At 50.5% G+C, this 18,584-nt stretch overlaps 1 protein-coding gene across 1 annotated transcript in view; it reads left to right on the top strand.

Moving 5' to 3' along the window:
* Positions 1-955: 955 nt before the first annotated feature.
* Positions 956-18,584, top strand: part of xkr6b (XK, Kell blood group complex subunit-related family, member 6b) — a 29,202-nt gene continuing 11,573 nt past the window's right edge. The window contains exon 1 of the mRNA XM_029140505.3: positions 956-2,035. Coding sequence (XP_028996338.1) covers positions 1,473-2,035 — 563 coding nt within the window. The 5' untranslated portion in view covers positions 956-1,472. The remainder of the gene's footprint in view (positions 2,036-18,584) is intronic.

Below are 18,584 nucleotides of genomic sequence, written 5' to 3'. Positions count from 1 at the left end.
AGTGAGAATGAAGGTTACTCAGATGAAACAGGCTTTATGATGTGCCAGTCCCTCACACAAAATCTTATTCTCTTGTGTGCATTCGATCACATTTAAAGATTTTTTTTTTTCATTCATGTGGCCCGGAGGAATAGCTATGGCCTCATTCTCTTTATCCAGCATTACTGGGACTCTTCCTGCTACTCTAAAACAAAACACTTCTCGTTTCACTGAGACATTTGGTCGACTTCATCACATGCTGAGACTTTTTAATCTTAAATTATGTATTTGAATAAAGAGTCATGCTGGGAGTAACGCGTTTGGCAGACAACATTGTTTCTGTGATTTTTAGATGAAATATTTCAGCTGCGTGGAGTTTGCAGTGCAATAGTCATCTTGTATTTTATGGAATATGATCTTTTCTAATTAATGATTTCTGGGTTCAATGAGTTTGACAATTGACATGAAGTAATACGGTTTACTTGTTTGACAGACATCCAGAGCGCAAATTTTTTCAGGTTGTGCATTTGTCAGCAGGCAAACAGAGGGAGACAAAAAGAAGAGGTTTGTCAGGAGTCAGGACTACTTCAGCACTGGACAGCTCCCGTCAAATCTGGCATCTAAACAAGCGGCGCAGAGCGGAGCAGACAGCAGGCGGCCGAAACCGGCACGATCCAATCAATCCCACGCTGGACGTGACCCTGCATGGACACCGTGGGCACAGTCTAATCACAGCGGTCTGGAGCCTGTAGACACTCACATATATCAGAGGGGACGGAATCACTTTCAGCAAATGCTTCATCCATTCACTGGTATAAAAAACGTGTTATGATAAATCTGAGCTGTTTAAATTGCTTGAAACGTCATTATATGATTCTTTTTAGTAGGAGTGCTTTGTACTTTGTGACCACACACTGTGTCACTGTGTCTGATTCAAACGTTCCTAGAACAGGGAACGTTTGTTGGTGAAGAGGCGCGTTGCGTCGTGCGGTCCTCTCCTGCACGTTTGGACGGGCTTCAAACGAGACACTAGATGGCAACCACGTCGAGAGGCTGAATGCGCGCGCGTGCGTGTGTGCAAGTGAGGAGGAGGGGTGAGGGGATGAATTACGTCGGCGTGGGACAGCGGAGGGACGGTCTGCTCGTGGCACTAAGCCTGCAGCTGGAGCTGCAGAGAGGGGAACCGGCGGCGAAGGGAATTAAAGGCAAACTGACCGACCGCCCTCGGACGCGTGAGTCTCACGTTCCACCGTCCCAACTTGTGGGTTCGACTGTCGTCGCAAAGTGAGGACAGATCAGAAGGGGGGGAGGCGAGAAAACATGTGGCGCGTCCGCGGCGCCGCCGGCGCGCGGACCGGAGACCGAGTGGACGTTCGCGGCGCGCTGATACCCCGCTTTTAGATGGCTCCAACATTTGGGGTGCAAAACAGGTGTCAGGGAAGTGTCGTCACGAACCCCGGAAGCCGGAGGAGGTGGGAACATCAGAGGGAAAGATGGCAGCGAAATCCGATGGTCGCGGGGTCGTCACCGGTTTCGCCCAGCTGCACAACCTGGACGAGGTGGTGGGGACGGGAGAGGACGACACGGGGAACGGCAGCTCATTCCACATCTGCCACTGCTGCAACACCTCGTCGTGCTACTGGGGCTGCAGGAGCGCCTGCCTGCATTACCTCCGGGGGAAGGGGAAGGGGAGAGACGCGGCACGGCCACCGCAGGAGGAGCGCCTCTGGCTGGACTGCCTGTGGATCATCCTGGCGCTGCTGGTCTTCTTCTGGGATGCGGGGACCGATCTGTGGCTGGCCATCGACTATTACCACAAGAAGGACTTCCTGTGGTCGGGCCTGACCCTGTTCTTCGTGCTGGTGCCCTCGGTTCTGGTCCAGATCCTGAGCTTCAGGTGGTTTGTGCAGGATTACACGGGGGGCGGACTGGGCTCCGTAGAGGGGCTGAGTAGTCGTAGAGCTACGGCCAGTCTGCAGAGAGACAGATGCTGCCGCCTCACTGTCTGGATCTGGCAGAGCCTCATACACATCTTTCAGTTGGGACAAGTGTGGAGGTAAGAAACTTAAAGGTTCGTATGTAGGAGCGTCTGTTAAGCCCGCAGAGTGTTTCCGTCCCCCCGCCATCCAGCCTTCTAACCTCCTCTTGACTGTCACCTCGTATAACCCGCTGTTGTGGACATGACTGGGGTGAAAATCAGCGCCGTGGTTGATGTTATTACGCTCGCCTCACAGCGTCCAGTCTCCGGCATCACACGCGCGCTCGCAGCCACATTTGCGTTTATACACGCACCTATTAACGTGCAGGTCGCTTCGAGCGTGCGTCCAAAGCAAACGGCTGTCCGAGCTGCGGGGAAATTGCATCGCTGTGATTATTTCATCACAGTGCGCCACTGCGCTTGTGTGGCGAGGAAGGAGAGCTATTTGTTCAAAGAGGGACAGGTGTGTGTGTGTGTGTGTGTGTGTGTGTGTGTGTGTGTGTCTGGCGCGCCGTTCGCATCACGGTGCTCACAGTCAGTCGCCTCGACCCCCCCCCCCCCCCCCCCACGCTCCTCCTGCCCCCCCTCCGCGTCAAATACTCCAACTCCAACAAATGCTGCAGCTGGAGCGCAGGCGAGCATCTGCTTTCACGGCTCACAGAGCCACACGTTCCCCCCACAGACATGATGTCATCGATTCCTCTGCGACGCTCGGCATGTTTGGCGAACGCCTCCGTGCGTAATCTGGGACGCGCAGCGGCGACGGTCGTAGTAAAAATGTGACACTGGTGCGCGCAGCTTATCTACTTGGTTTGGCCCGTACGCAGGGTTCGCTTGTCGTGGTGCAGACAGACGCAGTGGCTGGCGGTTAATGGAATAAAAGTAACGCATGACGGCTCATGACTTGGACCGCCGGCGGCTGAACATAAAATGGAAAGCAGCAGAGTGCGAGGTCTGGTGGAGGAGGTCCAAAAAAAAAAAAAAAATCACATTCGACGGCTGCGCACGCGAGGCTGAAACTGACCAGCGATTGTGTTAGAGCGCGTGTTTGACGGCTGGCTCCTCACCAGACAACCGGAATTCGGGTGATTGTGTTGTAGCCCGGCGCATGACGACAACCCTGCTACGGGCCGAATTACTCACAAGCTGCGACTGGGAGTGAAATTCGAACTGAAACTCCCTGACCTTTTGGGAAAGAACTGCCACAAGCCCTAAATCAGCTCTCATCATCCTCTCCCCTCTGCAATTTTACTCCAAAATGAGCCGGAATTACTTAAAAAGAACATCTTGACTTTTATGGTCAGGTTAAATTTAGTGCATGCTGATGTGCCTCTCTAGACTATATGGGATTTCCCAGAATGAAACACTCATTCCTCATAGCAGCCACTTCGAGCCCGACCTGAAGGCTGTAATATTGATTGGCTGCAGTGATATTGGCTCAAGCTTATTTACACCAGCGTGGTTCAATTGATTGCTGCTCATATGTGTGTCAGAATAAGACGAGTGCTGTGAAGTGAAACGGTTTCGTCTGTGGTTGTGGAGGTCGTAATAAGTGCAGCCTAAGTAAGTGTCCAGAACCTTTCTTCACACTCAACAGAATGTATTGATGAGACACCACGCAGAAGGGAGAGCAAAGGTCAGGTGTTGTGTTTTAACCCCACACTGCTAAATGAGATATGGTGTGTTCAGTGTTCCTCCAATTAAAAAAAAAAAAAAGCTCAACCAAAACACAATCTGTCTGATACACATCATGTGCACGGCCTTGTCGGTTACTGCATCTGAGGGTGGCATCGGTGTTTAAAGACACCTCCAAGGGACTGAAGGAACTAATGTGGTGGAGCATATGTTGTGGCAGCGCAAAGCCTGGGGCGAGGGCTCGCTGTCAGACCACTGTCTCCCCTCGGACGTGATCCGCTCGGCTGCTGGTTCGGAGGCTGAAGGTCAAAAGCTGCTCATGTCGGCTTAGTGAGAGTTCACAACCCAGGACCCGCTGGCCGAACACGCGTTCTGGAGATTACGAGGCGCTGCGAGGGGCCCGACCGGCCACCAGCTAGCACGTTTATCACCGGAAGGGCCCGGGCGTCGACTGCGAGAACGACAGCAGGGCTCAGCCAGGCGTCCGCGGCTGCGTTTCAAAGCAACTATTGTGTCAATCCTCAGACGCGCTTAAGATGTCGCGGTGTCAGTTTGTGAAATGTTTTCCCTTCATTAATATGAGAAGTGCGGACGGAGTCAAAAACGCATGCCTCATCAAGTCTCATTACTCTCCTCTGTTTTCAGTCCGGGGCTCAATTAGCTGCATTCCCTCTGTGCACCTGAGGCCCGAGCTGATGGCGGAGTTGCCGCTACTGATCTCTCTGTTAAGTGTTGACAGAGCGGCGAGGCTTCCCCGCCCATCGGCAATCCCGCCGCGTCACCCGCTCGCCGCAGCTCGCTCCTCCCGGTGACTCACCGACGCTGCTGACGGCGCCTCCTCGGCTTTCACAGATTCCGGTCACATACGCTCAGACGCACGGTGCATCGTAGATGCGCAGAGGCCTCCGGGCGGCGCGGTGGACATCTTGATCAGTGCAAGAGCCCCAATATTAGCGCCGCGTCCTCGTCTCCCTCCTCCTCCCCCGAGACAACGCATGAAGAAAGTTAGGGAATGTCTTTGTAGTTGGGGATTCCCAGCGGAGTTGGACTCTTTACAGCTACGTGAAAATATACAGATTCAGGTACGGAGCATTATTATTTACCTCCATGCTCCATCTGGGAGCTGTCCAGTGCTGAATGAATACGTTTAGAATCATTGGGCGTGGACATGATGAGACAATATCAAAGCCTATATATACCTGAGAGTGTGTGTGTGTGTGTGTGTGTGTGTGTGTGTGTGTGTGTGTGTGTGTGTGTGTATCCTGTCTCATGGGGTGTCATATAGTCTCCCAGCTAAATGCAACATAACCGCACAACCACAACAGAGATTATATCGAGAATATATGTGTCATGTTTTGATATCTGAAATGGTTTCAGCTCTATTATTGTATATGAGTGCACAATTAGAGCCCTGCTAAGTATAGTGAAGGGCGGGACAGACTGTGGACTCACGCTGCACTTAGGCTGAATTCTTGATTTGTGTAATGGTGCTGAAACCTTGGCCTAGATGTTTGGTCGAATCTTTCCTGTGTGCAGCGTGTGTAGGGAAATTACCACACCACTGACTGGCGACTGCACACATCGCGTTGTTCTGTTAAAATCACAACGCAACCCGTTTTTTCGAGGAATTCTCCAGCGTAGCCGCAGAGATGGGGACTCCCCCCCACCACCACCCCCCACCCGTCCACAAAATGTGTTAACACCGCAAATCTGATGCTTGGATTACGCTTTAATCCAGAACACGAGTGGGCTCACCACCGAGCAGCGCGGAGAAATCGCCTCATGGCTGACATCTGCCTCTGTTTCCGTGCCTGGTAAATATTAATACAGACTGGGAGTGAGTCGACAAAAGCCTCTCTTGGCTGGCTGCGCTGCTTGTAGTTGCCAAGAAAGGTTTGTACATGCGGTGAAGCAAGACATGGAGACGACACAATGCAACCAGCTGCCCTGTCAAAGAAAGAAAACAAACAGCCAAGGGGGCGAAACAGGGAAAAAAGATGAAGGCTTGGATAAATTGGTGACGATCCATATAATTGTGCGCTGAGAGGTTCATATGGCCAGAATGAGAACATCTTGTTCCCTGCACAGTGAAGCCACTGGAGTATTTTTGGAGTGATGGAGACGACTATTCATCACGCAGGCAGAATAAATAAGCCTGGGTACATCCTTAAAGAGCTTTATCTTTATTAAGGTTACACATCTGTTGTGTTATTTACAGGCGGCACATTTCACACCCGTTGCTGCTCTGGAACATATCGGGGCAGCAGTGCTTATTTTCCCATTAGCGCTGATAACAGGGGACAGACCTTCAAAGCCAGCGCCCTGAGAAAACTCCCAATTATGCCGACGGCGGCTTCGGGGGGGGAAACCGTGCCACAGCTGGAGGTGTGTGTGTGTGTGTGTGGGGGGGGGGGGGGGGGGGGGGACAGAGCGACCTGAAAGGCTGCTGCTTTGACTCCGTGTCATCAGGCTTCGAGCTCAAGCTGGGTTATTGAATAAGAGAGGGCAGAGGATTGCTAGGAAGTGATGGATCGGCTGGTTCCCCTTTAAATAAGCGGGGAAGATGTATTAATAAGCAGGCGGTGGAAATCAATAGGTTATAAAAGAATGTTTTCGCTGATTTGAGCAGCGTAGATACAGTTAAAACCAACCCCCCCAGAAAAGAACGATTCCCACTCCTACATCATAACAACCGCTGTTAGCGCCTGCTCTTAAGTTCACTGCCAGGTAAATGAATGGGGATAAAGATGCTTTATTTACCTGCCTCAGGCCTGCCTTCTGAGCAAAACAATATTGTGTAGTAGAGGCCCGATGGCGCCGGGCCGCAGGCGGGGCCCGTCTGGACCCGTAAAGGGACGTCAGGGCAGGCGTTCGTATTCAGATCACACAGGGTCGCGTGTGAGCGGGAGCAAACAGGAGCCGCTCCTCGGGGGGTGATGGGGGGGTCTCCTCCTCATGCGCCTCCTCACACGCAGCCTCACAACCCCCGCTGCCCCTCAGTCGTGGACACACACTAACACACGCCTTGGCAGAATTACACACTTCCATGGCCCGTTTCTTCAGGCGCTTGGATCAAAGAGAGCGAGGGAGCGTAGTCAGTGGGCGATGCCCCCCCCCTCCCGTTTTTTAAAGCCATCCTCCGTGCTCTTCCCTTAAGAGCGAAGGGGAAACAAGTCTGCCACTTATTTGCGATTTTTATCACACGTTTAAGAAAAATATACAGTAGACCACTCTCTGCTGCCTGGAACTGTGGGGTCAGTTAAGGTCATTATGATTATAAGATGAATAGTTTGAAGCAACTAATTCTAATGTGCACTTTGGGCACAGTAGGAAATCTAAAGCTCTGTGCTTTATATATTTGTGGTTTGTTTGTGTGCATGCCAACATGTTCACAACGTTCCAGCGCCGCCGCTTGTTGAAAGTGCGCTCATCGCGCTGTGGGACTTATTGACATGGAAGGCCGCTGTTTGCTGAGCGAGTCGCGCGCCTGGTTCCCTTTGGCCACGCCCCCCCCCCCCCCCCCCCCAAACATCCACACGGCCCCTTTTCCTCTTCAGAGAAGCACACGTGTGATGTATGGTTCCACTTTAGCGCCGCAGCGGCCGCTGCTCAGAGGGAGATCATCACACTCTCACAGAAAACACCCAGCGAGACTGGAAACGCTTACGGCCAAGGACCATTTTTCACCTGCAACCCCTCCCTGCTAATGAAGACTCCAGGTCCATCGTGAAGTCCCTGCGCTCCGTTATCGTCTCTCGCTCTTACTCCTAATCATGTTCATAGGCTCCTCGTGTGGCATCCATCTTGGAAGGAGACACAGGCCCCACGTGTTGCTCTCATTGGTCTCCTTCCCCAATTTGCTAAACAGATGTGTCCCTCTGTTTAAAGTCATCACGGCAGCTCCCTCCCCTCTGTCTTGCCCTTTATTTCCCTGCCTCTCTCCCTGGGTTGCCTTCACATAAAGCTGCACTTGACCTCCATTTCTGTCAAGGAAACTGGGGCATGCTACGGCCGCGCTCCTCCTCCTCCTCCTCCTCCTCTTCCTACTCCTTCTCACCTTGTCGCGCCACCCACCGTTTGCTCCCCGCAGAGCCCGCTCCTCGCACCTCCCACGCTCCCCTCTCCTGATTTCGTCCTCCGCCGCTGACAACACGGACACTGTTACACCTCAGCTCCAACCTGTTGCCTAATGGCTCGCTTCTCGCTCGGTATGCCGTTACATCAGATTCGCAGCGTTTCACTTATTTATACTCGGCTCAAAGGACCGCACGCGCTGGAGTGAATCAATACTGAATGCTGAGCGTTTATACCCAACATTTGAGGTCTTTAAGTGAGATCTTGATATTACCACGGAATCAAAATACTCCTGTGCTGTAAAACGGTTACTAGTGTTTCAGATCCTTGGGAGACCACCCCACTACACAGCAGTGTGTGGATTTCAGCCACTTTGCAGCTTGGGTCAAAATGATGTTGGTTCACGCACCGCTGTGGGAAGCTGCACTCAGGCCCAGGAGATCACATAAGCTGAGTGTACACAACCCGCACTTAGTGAAGTGCAAGAAAACAAGGGGAAGAGGGGAGTCTTGGAAGCCAAACGGATCGAGTGTTTCTTTTAATAAACCAAAGCCCAGCAGTAACAGATGATCAGCAGAGTCCCCAACATGCACTTTAAGCGCGCACACACACACACACACACACACACACACACACACACACACACACACACACACACACACACACACACGCTTCCAGAAGACCACTGTTGTTTGAGTCTAATAATGGTCGATGCTCCGGGCGTCCGCTTGAAAAACAGACAATCTCTGCTAATAAATAATGGAATAGCCCCGTTGGCTCCGTCGCCGTCACGGTGTCACACTTGCAGGGTGTCTCAGCCGCCTCGTCCTCGTATTTGCACGCCGCTGCCCCGCTCGGCGAGGTGTTGCAGCCGCTGAGAGAGGAGGAGTGTGAAGGCGCAGTGTCGCCGCGCCAATGGCGCAGGGCAGCGTCACTCAGTGGGGGGTCCGTGACAACTGCGAGGCACAGTAAAATGCACATGAACACTGGTGAGCCAGTGGTGGCCCACTTGGAGGTATTGGCCTCATCATATTCAGGACAGCTCACAGTCAGGCCTCCTGCTCAGCACTTCATCGCCGTCCTTCCTGTGTCCTTACCCTCCTCCTGATTGTGAGGGGTTGGCTTTTTCCTTTCTCCAGGTGACTGTGGCAGGGTAGAGAGCTAAATTGGGTCCTTGAGGGGGGTGTGAGAACATCACAATACATTCACATCGTCTCAGGAGTCCAACAGTGACCAGTTAGTGACCACCGCCTCTTGGCCACACGGAATGGACCTAAATCCAGTCCACTGTGCAGCCTGTGTGTTTGGAGTAAAGCAAAGATCCCATATATACACATAGAGTTCACACAATGAATGTGTACATGAGCATGTGAATGCTCTGCCATATGCCACAGTGTTGACTCATCTGATATAGTATAAAACAGCTGATGCTTTGCCATAAAGTTCTGCTAAAAGACACAGTGTGCAATTCAATATTTCTACAGATTATTCGGCTCATTAGTAGAAGCCAATTTGAAATGTAAATGTAGAGCCCAGTTAAAACAAAAGTTGAAATTGCAACGCAAGTAGAAAAAAGTGATAATTACTATAGATGAATCAGGCAGAAAAGACAATATATGGAAAGTGAAGAGTGTTGGACTAAAGGTACACACAACACAAAGGGTTGAAATCAAATTAGAAACGTGTGCGCCTGGTGAGACTGGGCCTGATCCAGAGCTGTGCAGCAAGAACAGCAGACGCCGGCTGCTTTTCATTCTCAGCCCTGACCTTGAAACAGGAAGAGACGGCAACGAGGGAAAGGAGGCTTATTTCACCGCTTCGTCTGCTACGAGTAAAGTTATGAAATCGTCCAGTTACTAAAAGGACCAGTGGAAAAAAAGTTTCACAGGAAAACTGTTCAACTAAGATGAATTAAAAAAAAAACGATTTAGATTGAAAAATTTGCTGTTAGAGAAATAGTATGAGTGGACCAACAAACGAGCCTAGTGGAACACCACATATTAAAGAGGCATCATTTAAAAAAAAAAAATTATATGTACCTATATCTCATATATAAGCTCCATGTGGAGGTCTTATAATGGAGCATATATTGGGCTCTAAAATGTGCATCTCTGCATGGTGTAGCTGCAATTTCAATAAATGCTTGTATTGAATTTGGGGTAAAATGAAGCCAGTCCGATATTTTAAGCCACCATGTCTGAGCGGATTAGTCCACTACTCCTTCAGGGACAGTACTGCTCTCTTTCCATAAGGCTTACAGGTTTGATGGAAACAAAAAAAGTAGATGTACAATAAAATCTCTGGAGATTATGTTTAGTCTAGTTTGCATCTTTAATTAAGTTGAAACTAGTGTTTATTATAGAGTTTATTGGATAGTTGTGTAGTTTCTATTTCTGACCTGGGAATTTATGGCGACCCTGTTTACGTGACCTCATCTCCTTGTCTGCTGTAACTGGATTTGTGCGCTGTGCAGTTTTGTTAAAAATGCACCAAGATTAGCAGGAAGCTTAATCGCGGAGCCCTTTGAAAGAAGCTTAATGTTCATCCGAGTGCTAGGAATCAAAACACAGCGAGGGAATTCTTTTTTTGTCTGCACCGAGGAGGAAAGTCCTTGGGAATTCACAATCAAGCTGCTCTGTTGAATGTATGTGCCTCAGTTCGTGATTGGTTTCCGTGCAGGACTTTGAGGCTCTTCCCAGAACATCAATGTCCAGTAGAACGGTGGTGCATTTGTGTCCTCTGGTGTTTTTACCTTGTTACCTCACAGGAGCCTCCAGACTGGTCTCTGCCTGTTCTGGCGTATAGACAGCTCTCCTCTCGCTCACCTTCCCACTGGGCATTTATCTTGGCTCTTTGAAGACCAGCGAATGTAACAAAACACGGAGCAATTTGCCAACGGCGGACACCGGCCTGTCTGCTCTGTGATCAGGTCATGCTTGCAGTGGTAAGTTTGCACTCAGAGCGTTTTCCACCCCAGTAATGAGTCCTTTGGTTGTTGTTTTAGGTCTTTTGTCCAGAGAATATTCACGCTTACTGGAACACGAGCAGATGTGTAGCGAGGCTAAGGATTGGATGTGGACTTGGACTTGGATTCTTACATTTTTTTCTCCATAAACAAATCCAATGCTGACTAGACTAGAGATGTAATTGAAAGTGTTTCTTGCCTGGTTTGCTTGACAAAACATCCTTGTCACTTTGATTAGACACTTCCAGGAGACAATTAAAAAAAAAGCCCCGAACAGACATTTAATGTAGACAGAGTTATCTCTGTGATGAGGTTTAGGTTTGTCTACAGTACTTCACTGTTATATCGTTTTAACATAAACACATAAAATGACACTGTACATCATTTTATGACTAATGATCCTCTGAATAATCATCTGAGTCCTGAGTGTAGGGACATTTCTCCGGTTCTCACATTACCACACCACCATCTGCATGTTGCTCATACCTGTTAGAGTGACAGCAGCCGAACGTACAGTCAGCACTGAGCAGTCAGCTGACGAGTGTGCGTCTGCCAACGAGCTGGCTCCTGCGTTTGTGATGATATAGTTGGGACGTGGACGATGCTTTGGTGCCTCAATAGAGACACAGTGAGTGACTTAAGCCAAACCATCAACGGCATCATTTGCTTAAGGTTTCTCAAACACATGGCAAAGAAAAAACAGAGCGAGGCAAGAAAAATATGCTGCCAGTGTGTGTGTGTGTGTGTGTGTGTGTGTGTGTGTGTGTGTGTGTGTGTGTGTGTGTGTGTGTGTGTGTGTGTGACTAAGGCAGGAAAAGACAAAGCCGAAGAGATGTGTGTGCGAAATAAGAAATGCTGAGCTGCGTCTTGACGGGGATGTTATGAATTCATTTGTTCTTTAGCGAGTCTTATTAAATTGTGTAGATCATCTGCCCGTACAGTAATAATGCAATTAATTATTTGCCGCTGAACTGCCTGCACAGATTTAATTAGCTCTTTGCGCAGCATCTGCCCATCAGAGTTACGACAAAGAGGCCGACTCTCAGACAGCGCATACTGCAGCGTGAGCGGGGGGGGGGGGTCACACGCTTCGTCAGCTATCGTCACGCGTGTGCACGTCAGCCGTGCGGCGACCATGACCAGCCAAAACAGAGCTCCGCGCCCAGTTGTGACCGGGCCCGTCGAGGCTCTGCGCGGTTCTACCTGTCTGACCCGCTGACCGCGATGCCTCGGCGCGATGCAGGGCGACCTCGGTGACCCGCGGCCGTCTGAGCAGTCTGCTGCCCTCGCTCGCCCGCTGACACCTGCTCTCTCTCCCCGTCCTTCTGTTTGCTCTCTCTCTCTCTCTCTTTTACATTTCTCGCTGCTTTCTCTCCTCCAGGGCCTCTATTTCTTACCACTTTGCCAGCTCCTCTCCCATCCTCTCTCACAGTGCTCTTTTATTTTTTTTTATTCTTCCCTCTCTTGCATGTAAATGCAGGTTTTTTTTCCCGTTCTCATTCCTCTGCCTCTTTTCCCACAACTACCCGGGTGGGCCTTGGTGGGCAGCAGGCGATGACAGTTGTTTTAGCAGTCGATTGCAAGGTCACTTTCGCTCGTCCCCACTGAGACGGCTCTGTCTCAGCCACCGAAACAAAGAGCAAAATGAGGGAGGTAGTGACTGAAAAATAGAAAGAAGCCCAGCGATGTAGGACGCGGGATGTGCACCACACCACCCCACAGGGTTAAAGAGGGGAATATCTAGTGCACTGAATATTTTATTTCCTGGTGTGTAAAATAAAACAGAACGGATCTTTTCCCCCTTGGATTTGCATGATTTCCACGAACACATGAACTCCACCTACATATGTTTATGTTTATTTGCTGTGGCCCTTTTAGCTCCAATAAGGCAAGCGTGAGACTGAGTGCCTGAGCGTGTGGGTGTTAAATCCCATGTTGGGAACCCCGCCATCTTTTGATTGACATTTAATCGCCATGGCAACGAGTGGGCTGCGAGAGGCTGCTCCCATGGGAGCTTTTAGTCACCAGGTTGCACAAGCGGAAGGGACTGAGGTCACAAGTGTGATTCTATGAGCTACTTTCTAAGGCGTCTGCGCCACATAATCAACCCGTTTCACCCCCGTGATCCCGCCCCTATGCAGATGTTCAAGCCCCGCCCCTCACCTCCCCGCCAGCTGTTGACCCACTATTCAAATGATTAAGCGCTAGACCACAGCCGTTAGCGCAGGCTTCCAGCGGCACAGCGGCCATTACGAGGGTCCGTGATAGACGTGAGGTTGAGGCCATCGACAAGATGACAGCGACACTCTCAGGCTTCCAGATGGTGTTTGCCTCCACGCCGAGCTCAGTGTTGACTCATCCCACTGTTTCCCATTGCCTACACCTCTCGCTCACCCATGTGCCGCTGCCTCTTCGTCTCCCTCCCTTCCTCCCCCCCTTCCTCCCGCTCTCAGACGCTCGTCTCCTGCAAGCTCTGCATAAACTGTGCAGTCAGTGTGAACTGCTGAGCCACCTGCGATATGAGCAGTCACTCCACCAACTGTGGGGGGGGGGGTTCCCCAAGGCTGCGTTTACAGAGAGTTTTGCTCTGTGTGGGAAAAAAAAGCAGCCTTTCTCATTCATTTGAGTGAATTTTTATCTATTGCGGAGCAGCACTTTGTGGATTCTGCCAGAGCGATGCAGCATTGTGCTGGAAAATGGATCAGCGTTTCAGGAGTTCAACACTGACATTTCGGGTTGAAGCAAGACATTTTGAGGAGCTTTAAAAAAAAAAAAAGTCCGGATGCCACTGAAACACAGCTCGGGGAGAACGATAACCTGGACAACTGACAATCCCCACGCGTGCCGGTACCTTGAACACATCTTTACGTCCAGAAGCGGCCGCTGTCACAATGTTCTGCCTTTGGTCCTCAGGTATCACTCTATACATGTGTTGGGCAAACTCGAAGCACAGTCATGTCCAGTTACCATAGCACCCCCCGCACCCCCGATCCCCCCACCCCAACCGTGGGGTGATGAGCCGTCAGAGCCTCCCACAGAGCTGCTCTCTGTCCGCTGGAAAACGCCTCGCAAACAGAATTCTGTCTGACGGTTTCATATTCATTTGTTTTAGAGTCATAATTATTATGATAGGGAGACGTTATGAGAGTGGAGCTGTCTTAAGCTTGGCTTGGTTTGGCATTCTGTCGTTTTTGAACGCCTCTTAATGATGGATCAATGCACGCAGGATGATGGGCTGCATTAATGACCTGCAGCACTATCGTAGGGTCCTACAGGACTGTATGCTGCGTCCACAGCACCTTGCGACTGTAATCCTTTTGGGTGTTTTAGCTCCACCTACCATTACAGTACACGGTGGTTCAGTCTGTTTATAGCTGTCAGGTAGCATTCCAGTTAAAGGAGGCTCCTATGAGACTCGGGTAAAGGAGTGTGTACGGCCTGAGGCTGCGCCCTCAGTCAGCGGGTTCTTTGCTTCTGCTCTGAAATTACAGTTTTCCCTCACACACACACTGGGATGCGGGGTCACGGGGACGATGTTACTGGAGAGTGAAGCTAGCCGTCGTTGATGTTGAGAAATAAATGCTTGAGGCTGCTTCGGTTTGATCTTCAGACTTTTTAATGGTAATGATCAGTTAAAAAAAAACATGGATCTCAAAGTGTAGAAACGTCTCCCTCTATAGTAAATATTATAATACTGTGAGATTAAGGGACCTACATGAATGACTGTGATGCTAAAGAGATGAGTAAAGCCACGTGGGAGCACTTTGGAAACTATTGGGCAAGAGCTGATGTTGGATGGATGGAAGAAGAACTCTGCTTTATTATAAGTGCACAGACATTACTATTAATATTGAAATGCATATTTTCAGACTAACTAAAGGCAGTTACATCATCATTCAGCATAAATCAAATATGAATATAAGAATGGCTATAAACAGCTTGTCACTGATTCACTACGTTTGTTGTTGTTGTTTATGCAAAACAAATATGGAAGAAACAGGAACGATATAGAAATAAAAGCTTTGTAACGGGAAGAAAAGCAAAGAAATAAGAAAGTGGGTCACAAGAAGCAGAGTCATGAAAGAGACTTTGTGAAGTGCCTCTGCCCATGTAAAGAGGTTTTGATCTGAGTCTCCGGGTCTTGTGACTGCCGACTGATTGTGCTGCTGCGAGTTTTAACTGGTAAATCTTTCTGTCACATCTTATTGCGGCGCGACTTGACCTGCTTAGAGCTATTTTTGCACTTTCTGGCCTCGTGTTGCGACACACACAGAAACACCGGTTAAGGATGGATCAGACTCCCAGTTGCTCCTGTGGGTGTCCACACACACACACACACACACACACACGCACACACGCACACGCGCACACGCACACACGCACACACACACACACACACACACACACACACGCACACGCACACCACCAAACCTTTGCCAAGCGGCCCTCGAGCGCTGCCAGGCTTCTCCATCTTCACAGGTAGCGCTGGCAGGATTGTGATGTGCAGACTGTTTGAAGTCGCTCCGTCTCGCGCTCTGACACAGACAGACGCGGTGCAGGATGCAGCAAAAAAAAAAAGGAAACTGGAGACGGAGGTACAGGCGTCTGAAGATGACAGAAAGCTGAGCTCAATGTGCTGTCATACTGTATAGCTCACCGTATGCCTGAGCACAGATCTTCTTTGAAAGAGTTTTATACTTTAAGCTGCATATTTGGTGTAAGTAGTTTTCTACTGACCTAAATGTGAAATAGTGTAGACAATAATTAGACTTTCTCTATTTACTATAGGAATTACTTAATCAGCTATGCTTAGTACCACTAACTCATTTTCTCATTTCTTTTCTATAGAGCACTAATGACTTTTACTGTACATTATGTGTTAGTTTCTAGGAAACAGCCTCCACTCAGCTGCTGACAGTAACACGGCCTGTTTTCTGCGCTAATTACACCCGGTGCTGCCTCAGTCCCACTGAAAAGCTCCCTCTCCAGTGCAGCCGCAGATGAAAGCGTGTCGCAGACCCGAGTCGCCGTCATGACGTTGGGACTCCGGAGGGGGGACGTCTTTTATGCAACGCGAAAAAAACCCAAAACCCTTTGATTTAATCACGGCGCGTGCGTTGTTCAGAACATCTGACACAACAGTTGCCCGATAACAGATGGCTGTGTTGTAATAACAAATGATGACATCAAATTATGTGTATAATAGATGCCACAGTCGGCGCGGAGACAGAGCCAGTTACTGACGGCTCAGCTGTCCATTTAACGTCGTCCCGTCTCGTCTCCGCCCGTGAACCGCGGCGCGCGAGCCTCCGTCGGGCTCCTCGTCCTCCGTCGCCGCGCTCTCCGCGCCTCCGCGCCGCTGATGTTGACAGCTTGTTTTGCCTCGCGACGGGCCGAGTGTTCAGCAGGCTGTCGCTTCCCATTCTCCGCGTAATACTTCAGTGGGAGGTGTTTTGGCGGCGGCGCTCCTGCAGGATCCGCGACCGGAGGGGGGGCCTGCGACTTTTGGCGTGAAAAAGCAATTTGTGTTCCCCCTTTGGAGGCTGGAGAAGTTTGGATGAAAAAGTTGTTTTTTTGATAATAAGTAGGAGGGGTCCCGCAAGCCATGTGTGTGTGTGTGTGTCACTGTGTGTGTGTGTCAGCTGTGAAGAGTCATAGAGTCCGGGTGCAGGACTGCAGCACGACCTGCAAACTACGACCACGTCTTTGCGTTCGCTTCCTCCAGCCGGAGATTTAGACGCGTCTCCTCGATGTTAAAGCATTATTAGGGGTTTGCCTGCGCTCCCTCCGAGAGCGCTGGAGTAATAGCAGCTGCTCAGTCCTGATTAGAGCCCTCGTCCTTCCAGAGGCCGCCTCATACATCTCTGTCCTACTTTCTCTCCCGGTCCTCCTCCTCATGATCTCCCCCTCTCCCCCCTCTCCCCCACCGTGTCCCACAGTCCTGCTCCGAGCTGCCACTTTAGCCTCAAAATCACTCAGAAGACGTTTTTTTTTTTCAAAGTCCACACGCGTGCCTGGCATCCGTGAACATGCTCAGAGAGACGTTTGTCTGGGTTTGTTTTCTGAAAACGTGCGCACCTACACACGCGCCCACGCACGCGTAAACACACAACAATTGTGAGTCACAGCGAACGATGACTCTAACCTTTCCAGGTGCTCCAGAATCTGAGCTCGGGCGTGTTGCAGTGCGCGTTTTTCCGAGGCGGGCCTCGAAGGAAAGGCTTCAATACGTCGGTGAAAGCGATATGTTATGATTCGAGCGGATGCGCACGCATCTTTTTTGCGCGAGCACCCTTTTTTCTCCCCCTTTCCTCCAAAGTGATGAGCAGACAGGCTGAAGCACTTCCTCTGTCTCACGTTACCCGAGGGTCGGGGGCAGCGGAGCAGCCGCAGGTGGGATGTGATCCGTTTTTATGGAAAATTCAAAACCGCATTGTTCCATTTTGAAGAGTCCCCTCTACTTGTAGTGGGAACAAATACTGGAACACGGACCTGACGGTGACCAGAACAATTAATATCTTGTTAAAAGCTAGGTGCCGTTGCCAAATGACTCATTAGCGCTCCCGGAGCTACGCGGATTTGGCTCGAGGCTGAGCGCTGCAGCTTAATAAGGTAACGTGCTCAGATCTATGCATGAGCGACGCAGAAAGGACTCGGAAAGAGTTTTCATTTATTCACCCCATTCATTTCTATCTGATGGCCAGTGAGCATGAATCGTCCGGGGCCCGGCGCGTGACCTTAGCGTGACCCTGACAGCTAAATTACGTCTGGATTGGTCGCCGCGGTTGCCGCTGAGCGCGATCTCTGCTCCGCGGCCCGTGTGCCTGCCAGGCTGATGTTTTGATGTGTCACAACATGGTTCCGCTCAGTGGGCCTCGCGGTCGGGGGGCTCATACATGCGCTTTGTGTCAGTGGGTGCCCCCAGGTTAGCGCCGAGCTTCAGGGCTTTCCCACAGTGACACCTGATGGTGTGAAGTCTGGTGAGTGAGCGTGTTTGTTTGTGGCTCAGACGACGGAGACGATATCATTTGATTGGCTTGTTGCAACTGATCTACGGTCCGTGCACGCGCGTGAGATGATGGCGCCGTCGCTCGTGATGGATGAGGCGACATGTACGGGATATCGGTAATGAGCCGGGTTGATATAGTGAGTTCACACCTTCCCGTTTTTTCAATTTAGCGTGTCACACGAATTATCTTCCCCTCCAGTCTGTGGAAATGGGGCAGTTTGGAGTTCTTCCCGTTTCCTGGGGGCGTGTTCCCCTAAAGAGGAAGATTAAAATATCAACGGGCGGCTTGATCATACTCAAAACATGCACGTGCGCCTATGTGTGCGCGCGCGCGAGAGAGAGAGAGCAACGCGAGCGCGGAGCCGCCTCCTTTATTTGCATGTCTGGAGTGAACATCCATCATTATCATGAAGGCGCTCGGCGATACAGCGAGGCAGGCGCCGCCGACGCTCCGCGGAGAGAGACTCCGCACACTTTCAACCCTTTAACGCAGCGGCATCTAACGCTTCCTAAACGCCTCCACCTCGGGGGGGAAACGCACGCGCGCGCGCGCGCACGCGCCGACGCGAGCAGACGGGCGCTGTGCTAGATCATTTTTATTTCTTATTGCTGACTGTTGTGTTTTTCCCCGCGTCAGTCTCCTCGCCGCACAAACGTACTGTGTGAACACCTTCTTCTGCAGCAGATGAGATGTAAAAAAAAATCATTAAAAATATACAGGATCACCAAAAACCGCCCCATTAAAATCCGCCTCTCAGCGTTTTTAAATGCTGATGGTCAGTGTGGCTGCGTCCATTCGTGGGAGCCAGGAGGGTTTGTAGTACTGGGCGGCAGCGGAGACGAGAAAAAAGGGGGGGGGCGCTGAAGTGGTACAGCCTGATAGATAGAAGAGCGAGACACAGCGTGTGTGAGTGGAATAGTAAAAAGAGCCCCAGAGATGAGAG

The sequence above is a fragment of the Betta splendens genome, chromosome 24 (genome assembly GCF_900634795.4).
Source record: "Betta splendens chromosome 24, fBetSpl5.4, whole genome shotgun sequence".
In the NCBI taxonomy this organism is placed as follows: Eukaryota; Metazoa; Chordata; class Actinopteri; order Anabantiformes; family Osphronemidae; genus Betta; species Betta splendens.
The sequence above is the reverse complement of the archived record's forward strand: the minus strand, read 5'-3'. Positions and strand labels throughout refer to the sequence as shown.